The 12,079-nt window shown below is 35.0% G+C and overlaps 1 protein-coding gene across 5 annotated transcripts in view; it reads left to right on the top strand.

The window, feature by feature from the left end:
- The window catches only part of PCNX1 (pecanex 1), a 184,648-nt gene that overhangs the window by 80,132 nt on the left and 92,437 nt on the right, over window positions 1-12,079 (top strand). For all 5 annotated transcript variants that reach the window (XM_070797789.1, XM_070797791.1, XM_070797790.1 and 2 more), the window contains one exon: window positions 8,879-8,969. In XM_070797789.1, coding sequence (XP_070653890.1) covers window positions 8,879-8,969 — 91 coding nt within the window. The remainder of the gene's footprint in view (window positions 1-8,878; window positions 8,970-12,079) is intronic.

A 12,079-nucleotide genomic window follows, 5' to 3' on the forward strand; every position in this document is an offset into this window, starting at 1 on the left:
TAACACCCTATTGCCCTTAGATAGTTTATAGCAACTGTGCATTAGTACGGAGAAATACAATTTGGAGGCTCTTAAATTTTTTACTTAAAAAGTACTCAGGTGATTTATAATACTTTCAGTGATTTTTATTATTTAGTGTTAAAAAAGTTATATGTATTATAGACTAACATTTTGGGCTGTGTCATTAAATACTTCTTATTACTATAAATACAAAGTCAAGATGGCTTTAAGGAACCTTGGAGTCCATACTTTAGTCTTTTGTGTTACAGTAGATTTTTTCCATTCATCTAAACTAAAAGTTATATTCTTTTTTGCAACAGCCTTGATCTTGTTCTTTACTGCTTTTTAATACAAATTCTTTTTTGTATGTTTTTGCAGGGGAGGGCAACATAAAGTATTACATGTATAAATGAAAGTAAAATGTTTATTGAAACAGTAAAACTCCTTCATTTTCCTTTTTGGTATAAGGATGGGAAAAGCATGTTCTAATACAAGTTACTGGAAAATAAAATGGAGAAGATTAAGTCATCTGTAATCTTATCACTCAACTTAGTGACTAAACAGCAACAGTCATATCACTCAGAGAGTCACTATTCACATTTTATACTTTTTCCTTTCTTTTTTATTACATACACGTATATACTTTTCTAACGAAGAACTGGGATGATGTTGTATGACTTTTATGACACTGTATGAGTTTTGCTTTTTTCTTTTAGCACATTTAAACATTTATTAATGCTATTGCTTTTTAACTTATTGACTACCTACTATTTTATCACTGGAAAGCACATGAAAGGTAGTATAGAATAGTGGACTCTAGAATCAAACTTCTTGGCTTCAAATTCAAGCTCTTCTACTTTTAGCTGTAGCTATGTGATCTTGGGCAAGTTATTTTCTCTCCCTGTGCCTCAGTTTCCTCGTGTATCAAAAGGGGGCGGTAATATACTTCATAGGTTTTTGGTGAGGATTATATCTATTAAAATATGCAAGGCAATTAGAACAATGCCTACTAGTAAGTTAATTACATAAATAATGATTGCTGTTGTTAACATTATTTATTAAAATAGTTGACTAACCCCACTGTTAGTCTTCAGGGTGATTCCTGATATTTTTCTATTGTAATAATCTGGAGAATATCCTTCACACAGACTTTTCTGTGCAGCTGTGATTATTTCCTTAAGATAAATACAGTGAAATGGAATCATCTGTCAAGGGGAAAAAACATTATTGCGACCTTGATGTATACTCTTAATTGCTTTATGGAAAGCCTGTACTAGTTTACTCTTTATCTGGCAGGGTTTGAAAGTGTCATTTTTATCCCAAGTACTAAAACTAAAAGTAAACCTAGATAAATTTTATTTCATCCACCCTAATCTTCATTTCCTGGAAATGCTCAGAAGTTTACTGTTGTTACTGTGAAAAGACTGGCATATTATTTTTAGAAGTTTCAGATGCATGAACTACTCTAGAAAGTGGTTGAGATAGCTGATTTGTCTCTTGCCAGTCTGTGTTGTAAAGAATTCACTGAAACACTAGATTTAAACTGCTTTCTAACATTAAGATTCTAAATTAAAGTTGATTAGTATGTGTTACATCAGTTAGAATGTATGTAGAGTCTTTAATTGAGAGACCTGTCCTCCCCTATCAAGTGACTGAAATTAGAGAGAAGTTTACATTTCTCTCGTAATAGTCTGTTGAGAGCTGTCCTTAGAGGTGGGTTGGTTCTTTTTATCTTCCACATACAGCTTCCCTGCCTGGTCCATAATGACTGCTCCAGTTGTTGACATTTCCCCCCCAACAGGAGGGCGGTGAGGAGGGGCGCTAAAATAAAAAGTCAAGGATAGCTAGACTTTATCTTTCAATTTGTGACTTGGGAAATCTGCCTGTCACTTTCTTCTAGCTGCAGGAGAGGCTGGGAGAGGTCTCTAAGTACATAGCATAGTGGTGGTGGTGCTCAGTTGCTCAGTCCTGTCTGACTTTCGCAGTCCCATAGACTGTAGCCCCCAGGCTCTTCTGTCCATGGGATCCAGGCAAGAATACTGGAGCAGGTTGCCATGCCCTCCACCAGACACTCTTCTCGACCCAGGGACTGAATATGTGTCTCCTGCATTGGCAGGTGGAATCTTTGCCACTGTGCCACTTGAGAAGCCCACATAGACATAGACTCAGCTGAAATTCAGTGAGGGGGAAGTCCTGTTTTTAAAAGGGGTAAGGACAAGATGAATACTGGAGGTCAGTCATTCATCTTTGCCACGAGACGAAAGAAGGATAGCGCTAAGTCGAGTCCGACTCTTGAGATCTCATGAATTGTAGCTCGCCAGGCTCCACAATAAGACAAAAAGTGCTTCACATCAATAAGATAAAGATCCATGACCTATTGGAGAAGTTGAACGTTACAAGTGGCTTGCAATTATTGGCAAACAGTTCAACTTTGCTCATAATTTTTTAAAATTGCAAATTAAAAATAGGATTAAGGTATTTTTCATCTACTGAATGTATAGTGATATCTTTTTTTGGAAAGGTCTGGAGATGTAGACAACTAAAAGATTGAACATTTTTGGAGGACAGTTTAGAACAGTAGACCAAAAATGCCTATATATTTTAATCTACAGGTTTTGCAAACATACAAATGTATATGTACATGGATATTTATCATACCATTGCTTGTACTTTTGAAACAGACTAAATGTTTGTTACTAGAGAACCCCTCCTGTGTTACTCTATTCATGGACATAGCTGTAATATTCAGAACTTGATGTGTATATGTTATCGACATGAAAAGTTAAGCTATTTAGTAAGCAAATGTAGATAATTGTTCAGAAGAACATAGAATCTGCTCTGGGTTTTTCTGGTGGGTGAGAACTTTCTTCATTTTATATACTGCTTTCAGTCTTTCAATGTGTCATATTTTTTAAATGAAACACCAAAACAAAGCAACAAATGTCACTCACTGTCCAAAACCTTGATTAGTTACTTGTGGGAATTTCACTGACTACATGCTGTCTCATGCTTATCTATCTACTTTGTCTTTTACTCGGTCCATCTTTTTTTTCTTCTTTGTTTTTAAATCAACTTTATTGACATAAAATTTAGGCATGATAAATTGTATCCCTCCAACATGTACAATTTGTGAGTTTTAACAGATGTGCACACCTGTGAAATCAAGATACAGAACGTTTTCACCAAGAGATTGTGGCCCTGTTGCCGTCCATGCCTCCTCGGCTCCTGGCCACAGGCATCCACTCCGTGCTTTGTGTCATTGTTTTCCCCTCTCCTAGAAGTTCATATAAATGCATTCACATTTTATGTGGCCTTTTGTGTTTAGTTTTGCACTTAGCGTGATGCTTCAGAGATTCATCGTGTTGTTGCATGTGTTAGCACTTTGTTGCTTGCTGATGAATATTCCTGCTGTGAGCTTCCTCTGTATTGTGTATTCATTCATCTGTCAATGGACAAGTTTATGTTGTATCCAGGTATTGGCTGTTGTGGCTAAAATGTCTAAAATGTTTTCAAAAGTAGTTGTATATTTCCCACTGGCATGTATGAGAGTTCCAGTTGTTCCCATTCTTGCTGACATTTGTTACTGTTGGCTTTTTAATGTTAGACCTAATGGGTGTGTAACGGTATCTTACTGTGGTTTAAATCTACATGTCTCTTATGACTAAGGGTGATGAGGATCCTTTGATGGGTTTATTAGTTATGCATATATCTTCTTCTGTGAAGTGTGTCCAAATCTTTTCCTCACTTTCAAAATTGAGCTGTTTGTCTTATTATTGACATGTAACAGTTCTTGTGATATTTTAGATACCACTAAGTCATCAGATGCAAGTTACAAATATCTTCTCCCCAGTCTGTGACTTTTTTTTGTTTATCTGAATCACTTGTAATGTCATCAGTGTCATTGTTATAGAGTATTTTTTCAAACTAAGGAGGACTTGTCCTTTCGAAAGAAATGTGAGATGATGAAATTATATCAGAATATGAACTTGTATATTTCACTTCTGGACAGTTCACCTGATCTGGGGATTCCACTTAATGAATCACAACACTACTTAACACAGTGTTTTGTTAAATCAGAGCTAGAGAACAGTGACCATGGCAGTAAAATACACAGGTATATAAATCTCTTTCACTGTTACCAAGCAACAGTTATCTGTTTTCCCTTTGTGTGTGTGTGTGTGTGCGCACGCATGTGTGTTCAGTCACTCAAAAGCAGTCTTCTAAACTTCGTTTTCCTCTAAAATAACTTCTTTTTCCTTCTTTTTCTTATTCTCCTGCTTTAAAAACTTAGCACGGTGTTGTACATTCTACGAAGAAGGACTGGTTCTCAGTATTGAAACTTTAAATTATGAGTAGCATAGTGACTTGATTTCCATTTAGAATAAGAGTTAAAGAGGTTTTATAAGACTAAGGCTTTTGGTCCAGGACAGAGATTAGCAAACTATGGCCCAGAGGCTAAAATCCAGCTTGATGCTTGTTTCTGTAAATGAAGTAAATGAACATGTGACATGTTTTCTGTGGCTGCTCTCACACTATGGTGGCAGACTGGAACTGTGGCACCAGTGACCATCTGGCCCACAGAGCCTAAAGTATTTACTGTGTGGCCCCTTACAGAGAAACTTCACTGACCTCTTGTCTAGGGAGAAATAGGTCCATGAACTTGTAGGCACCAGTAAAATGATTCATTTCTGTCTGGGGGAAAACTCATGTTTCCTCAGAGACTGCACTGAGGCACCACTCATGATGATAAGGGAGGATGCTATCCAAGAAATTGGAACCTTCTCTCTTAAAAGTGTAATATATTCATTAAAATAGCATTGTGAGCACAATACTCATCACCATCAGACAAAGGCACTTTTTATAGTGTACTCAAGTGAGTCATATAGATTTATGTATTCCCCCCATTGCCTTTTTTTTTTTTCCTTGCGAGAGTACTATTTTATTACATTTAGGTACAGAAATTTGAAAACAGATCTCGTTTTCTTGCCGTATCTTTTCTTTTTTAATTGCAAGATATTTGCTTTACAACACTGTGCAGGTTTCTGTCGTACGTCAACATGAATCAGCCAGAGATGTCCTCTCCCCCTTGAACTTCCCATCTCCCACCCATCCCACACCTCTGTGTCCCCTATTGCCTTCTAAAGACACTTAGCAAAGCCCTCTCCTTTCTATCTATGTCTGTTCGTTCTTGTAGCCAGCCCCTCCATGCCCTGATAGTAATGCTGGAGAAGTGAGACGTCAAGCAGTGTATCAGGGTTAGGCTTGGAGAACCCAGGATGAGTGGGAATGGGGAGGTGATCTGCAGAGGGAAATTATCCAAGAAATATAAGAGGCCTTCTTTATTGTTGGTACTGGGAGGATTTGAAAAACCCTACGGATGATTTGCCCTTCTAGTAGCCACTTCTTTCTAAGATAAATGAGAGTGACTTTAAGAAAGCAATAAGCATTTCTCATGATCTTATTCACTGAACTTTGTATTATGTGGTGAGTATTTTTATTGATAGGACTAATTAGAGAATCTTGTTAATTTCTGTGTCTTTTATCTATGTTTTTCCATTTTAAATCTGTCTGCTGTGTCATTTGTGGCGTCAGTGAAATGCTTCACGGGTCCTTGTTCTTTAAATCAGTATTCAGTTTTACTTACCTTCTTGTTCATCACTTATTTATTGACCTGTGATTACTTGAAATTCTCCTACCTCAACAAACAAACAAACAAACAGAGTTCTGTGTAATTAAATGGAATTTTTGTAGATAATCACAGTCATTATTGAATATTTGAGACATAAATACCAGGAACCTTAACATCTGTTTATCTTAGAGACACTGTATCATGACCAATCTCATTATTAAGTCTGAAATTTCAGACTCCAGTCTTGTGAGAAATTGCTTTTCTTTTAATGTCATCAGATAGCCAACTATTAAATATTATTAATTATGATCTAGGAGTTGAATTAGGATGCAATAACTTAGTGTATAATCATAATATATGTGAAGAGGACTTATTTCATTAATATTCTACTTCCCAATTTATGTTCATTAGAAATAATATTTAAATAGAAATATTTTTCTTAATACACAAATTTATTAAAATAGGATTATTAATAGGGGCACATTTACTTAGTTGTTAAGAACAGTTAACTGTGATTATAGTCTTAATCTCAAATGAGATATATATGAAATTGTTATGTTTGCTAAGAAGATATGTGCAAATTTAAGAGATTCTTAATTTCTATAAACCAATAGAAAAATGTACTTACTTCTATTTTGGTTGTTTTCAAAGATGTTTTTAGTAAATTATTAATATATTAAAATGTTACAAGTTTTTCACAGAAACCCTAAACTGAACATTTTTTAATATTTTTTTCTGAGTTATCTTATGAATAACATTTGTTATTTCTGAAGTGCTATCAGTTGCCAGGCCCAGAGATATAAGAGGGATGTAGAATCTGTTCATTTGGTGGAGTTAAGTTGGAAATACACCAGGAAGCCTTAATACAAGTTAAGTTAGTTCTGACATATACCATGTATGTTTTTATGAACCTGAACATGTTTATAGTTAGTAGGTAGACAGAAGCATCTTAAAAAAACCCAAAACTGTTGAAGTCATGCATGTTTGTTGAAATGATAGCTGCCCTTTTCTTACACGTGGTTTATGCCTTGTTGAAATTTTTGAATTTTATTACTTGTTAGTCACTAGTTTGTATGTATTCAGAGTTGTAGATTTATATAGTAATAGGATGACAACATTTTTTCCAGCTTTCTATCTAAAATATTTTTGAGGAGGAATCTTTTATTTTTATTTAAAATACACTTATTTCTATGTTTCATACTAGACATTCATAAATAAAGGACAACATAGTTGTGTTAATGACTTAATCATCATTTACTGTTTCACTTGAAAATTACAAAGAGTAATATCCTAGTTAACTTCAGGTGCATGCAAATATTATTTGTAATAGCCCAAGAATAGGACTTATATTACTAAAAATCCCATGGAATGCTTAAATGCTCAGAATATACTCCAATAATTTAAATTTTATTGAATATAGAACTAACTTACTTGGAAAATATACACAAATTATGTGATATAAACACAAATATTTATACATTCCTTTCTTACTGGATTTCACCCTCCCAGCTCTGTTAATGTGTGATTCAGTCATTTAATATGATTTTATAGTTCTTCTACACTTCCATGCAATCTGTGGTTTTGATCAGGTGTTTCTTTTTTTCTGCTAATGTAAGTTAATTGTTGTAGCACAGCTAGTCTCTGATTATCCATGCTAAGTGAGAAAAGAACACAGAATAAAAAATTGTAATTTAAAAATAAAAAAATCTCAGTCAAGGCATTTTTAAACTTTTTTGTTTACTAGCAATTTCTGCAAACACCCCTCCCCCCATCACTTCAAAAAAATGATAACCTTTCACTTTAATTTCTTATTCTGGTTTCTGTTAGAAGTGCTAAGAATGAATAACTCTTTCTAGAAGACAGAGGGGTAGAAAGTGAAGTTTTGGATAACCTACATGCTGAGTAATCCTCCTTTGAAATACAGCAAATGAGTTAAGGATTTCATAGAATTTTTTTCCTAATTTATCTCAGAAGTATTCTAACCCCCCCCCCAAAAAAAAACCAGCTACTACAGAAAAGACCATATTATAAATATTTTCATATTCTGTCCATGACCCATAAGTACTCAAATAATCCTATTTAATTAAGTAGTTTTTCTGATTCTACTCATTTTTGAATCAAGTAATTGTTGAAATGTTCTGCAAACCCTTGGTTATATTACTAGTATATTAGAGGGAATTTTATTGTCATTTTTCAAGAATTTCACTTAAATAAAAATTCTTATTGTGTCCTGTTCTTATTGTAGTCATGGAAGAGAAATCTTTTAGCCTTGCCATCAAATTGAAATTGTCCTTTAGATTTCTCATGTTTATAACCTCAGTAATGCTAGCTAGTAAAACAAAAACTTCATAAATATTCAAAAGGCAGCCTGGACCAGATTCAAACAGTTTCAGTTATATACTGCATTGTCCTACTAGAAATTTGTATTTTTTATTTATGTTCCCTTCCCACCATTTGATATGGCTGTCATAGATCTTCAAAGTATAGAATGAATTTTAGTATTTAGATTTCTAAAACTCCATTATCAGAAGTCATTTTATCTTCAATAGTTCATCTGTGTAAGAGTTTTTTTTTTTAACCTATATTCCTCTGCAATCAACAAAGTTTCTAAACCTTTTAGAGTTTTGTAGATAGTTAGCCACAGCAAATTGTGTTCCTAAATTTCTCTATAGAGTTCTTGTAGAATCATACAACTAGTAATGTTCATTAAATATTATAGTTTAATTATCACCAACATTATTATACATTATTCATTGAACTTCCTTAGATCCATTTTGACACCATTTCTTCTTAAAAGTAACATAAAACCAAAAAACTCTGAAGGTAATCACACAAATTTTTTGTCTTGCGGTTTGAGCTGTATTAAAACTTAAAGCAGCCCTTCCAAATGGCCACTTACCACTTGTAACTAGTGGTCAGATGACCTTAAAACAACATTAAATTTGTATATATTGTAACTTGAATTGAAAACATTCTGGGAGGAGAAAAGAGAAGACTGCTCTTGTAAAGCTGACTTAAATCACTTTTAATACCTGATTATTTATGTTGACATTTTGTCCACTGTTTAGCATTCCCTTTTGATTTATGTCATGCTGAATTACATGTAGATCATTGTTTTTTTAAATATTTTGAAAAAAGGAAGTTACAGTTCATTTTCTTAAACTCTTAATAAGTTTAAAATTAGTGTTTCATGAAGAAAAATTTCTGAGTATTCTAATGGCTTTTTTAAACAAATGATTTATTTGCTAGGTAAGTTCTCTTCTACGCTTTATGAGACTGGTGGCTGTGATATGTCACTTGTGAATTTTGAACCAGCAGCAAGAAGAGCGTCCAATATCTGGTATGTATGAAGTGTTAGGGGAGTTTATGTACTTGCATAATAAGTTTGCCATTTTTAAAGTTTGTAAACCTTGAGATAGAAGAGTTGTTTGTTTATATTGGCTTAAATAAATCCACATTATGCATTGGTTGCCAAAAAGTAGAACTGTTTACTGTGGAAAAAAAAGAAAACCATTATTAAAAGCTATTACAAGTTTTTGCTTTTTGTTTGCTATTATATGTTTTTAAAAATTAAGTAAAAATTTCCTGTAGATCTTACTGTGGGATAGTGGTTTCCCACAATTTCAAATTTAACTCTCTATATATTGCATGATGGAAAAAATTTATTAGAAAAACATTTACACAACTGTGTTCAAACCCATCAATTCTCTTTTTTGGTGTAATTTCAAATTTTTATTTCTGTGTGAGGATTTCAGCCAAGTGTCTTTTTAAGTGATCGTCTTTCATTTTGTTTTAAAATGTGTTTACCAACTATAAGGAGGAAGAATTTCTTAAAATATGAGTCATGTGTTGCATTTAATTTCTTTTCTCTCCTTCCCTCAGGAAGAAATTATGTAAGATAACAGAAGTTTGGAGGAAAGCAAATAAGAAATAGAAACCTTGATCATATAACACAGTTATAATTTAGAATGTGTTAAAATTTTTCTGAAAATTTTTCTAATCAAATTGCTGTATTGAAATTCATTGTTGGTTGATTAGCTCACTTTTTTTTTTTTCCACAAGGGTCATTTGATTTTTATTTTAGGACTTATGTTTCATAATGGGATATTTATTTAAATGTTACATATCTATGGGCAGTTCACTTAGTTTTTTCAATTTTGAGGGGCTATTTAAAGCAATAAGATCTTCTTGTCACTTAGCATGAACATTTAAAAAACTGTACTCTTTAAGCTCTTTTAGTACTGTTTCAGAGTTTACCCCCTCAGATTGAATTGGGGTGTTTAGATAATTTTGTAACTGTGGAAGCAACAGGAGGATGGAGCACTGAGAACAATTATGTTTAACATAATTCAAGATAAGAACAGTTCCTTACACCATAATGTGTTAAGGTCTCAAGTTTTGAAATCTAAACTTGAGTGAACTGTGGAAACTGAATTGTCATCTTCTAGACTAACATATCGGAGAAGGCAATGGCAACCAACTCCAGTACTCTTGCCTGGAAAATCCCATGGATGGAGGAGCCTGGTAGGCTGCAGTCCATGGGGTCGCTAAGAGTCGGACACGACTGAGCGACTTCACTTTCACTTTTCACTTTCATGCATTGGAGGAGGAAATGGCAACCCACTCCAGTGTTCTTGCCTGGAGAATCCCAGGGACGGGGGAGCCTGGTAGGCTACTGTCTATGGGGTCACACAGAGTCGGACACGACTGAAGTGACTTAACGTAACGTAGACTACCATATAGATTAAATTTATCGTGGCTCTTGGCAATATGTTAATTGCTTTCTTAAACAATTTTCACAAGAACCTTAAAATCAGTTCAGTTGTGTCCGACTCTTTGTGACCCCATGGACTTCAGCACATCAGGTTTTCCTGTCCATCACCAACTCCTGGAGTTTACTCAAACTCATGTCCATTGAGTTGGTGATGCCATCTAACTATCTCATCCTCTGTTGTCCCCTTCTCCTCCCGCCTTCAATCTTTCCCAGCATCCGGGTCTTTTCAAATGAGTCAGTTCTTCACATCAGGTGGCCAAAGTATTGGAGTTTCAGCATCAGTCCTTCCAATGAATATTCAGGACTGATATCCTTTAGGATAGACTGGTTGGATCTGCTTGCAGTCCAAGGGACTCTCAAGAGTCTTCTCCAACACCACAGTTCAAAAGCATCAATTCTTCGACACTCAGCTTTCTTTATAAGTCCAACTCTCACATCCATACATGACTACTGGAAAAACTATAGTTGTGACTAGATGGACCTTTGTTGGCAAAGAAATATCTCTGCTTTTTAATATGCTGTCTAGAATAGTCATAACTTTCCTTCCAAGGAGTAAGCGTCTTTTAATTTCATGGCTGCAGTCACCATCTGCAGTGATTTTGGAGCTCCCCCCCCAAATAAAGTCCGTCACTGTTTCCATTGTTTACACATCTATTTGCCATGAAGTGATGGAAACAAATGCCGTGATCTTAGTTTTCTGAATGTTGAGCTTTAAGCCAGTGTTTTCACTTTCCTCTTTCACTTTCATCAAGAGGCTTTTTAGTTCTTCTTCACTTTCTGCCATGAGGGTGGTGTCATCTGCATATCTGAGGTTATTGATATTTCTCCCGGCAATCTTGATTCCAGCATGTGCTTCTTCCAGCCAGCGTTACTCATGATGTACTCTGCATATAAGTTAAATAAGCAGGGTGACAATGTACAGCCTTGATACACTCCTATCCCGATTTGGAACTCAGTTCTAACTGTTGCTTCTTGATGTGCATACAGATTTCTCAGGAGGCAGGTCAAGTGGTGTGGTATTCCCATCTCTTTAAGAATTTTCCAAAATTTGTTGTGATCCACACAAAGACTTTGGTGTAGTCAATAAAGCAGAAATAGATATTTTTCTGGAACTCTCTTGCTTTTTTGATGATCCAGCGGATGTTGGCAATTTGACCTCTGGTTCCTCTGCCTTTTCTAAATCCAGTTTGAACATCTGGAAGTTCATGGTTCACATACTGTTGAAGCCTGGCTTGGAGAATTTTGAGCATTACTTTGCTAGCATGTGAGATGACTGCAATTGTGCAGTAGTTTGAGCATTCTTTGGCATTGCCCTTCTTTGAGATTGGAATGAAAACTGACCTTTTGGAAACACTGCTGAGTTTTCCAAATTTGCTGGCATATTGAGTGCAACACGTTCACAGGATTTGAAATAGCTCAACTGGAATTTCATCACCTCTACTAGCTTTGTTCATAGTGATGCTTCCTAAGGGCTACTTGACTTCACATTCCAGGATGTTTGGCTCTAGGTTGGTGATCACACCATTGTGACTATGTGGGTCATGAAGATCTTTTTTGTACACTTATTCTGTATATTCTTGCCATCTCTTCTTAATATCATCTGCTTCTGTTAGGTCCACACCATTTCTGTCCTTTATTATGCCCATCAACTTGTTAATACCATCTGCTTCTGTTAG

Source organism: Bos indicus, chromosome 10, assembly GCF_029378745.1.
Source record: "Bos indicus isolate NIAB-ARS_2022 breed Sahiwal x Tharparkar chromosome 10, NIAB-ARS_B.indTharparkar_mat_pri_1.0, whole genome shotgun sequence".
In the NCBI taxonomy this organism is placed as follows: Eukaryota; Metazoa; Chordata; class Mammalia; order Artiodactyla; family Bovidae; genus Bos; species Bos indicus.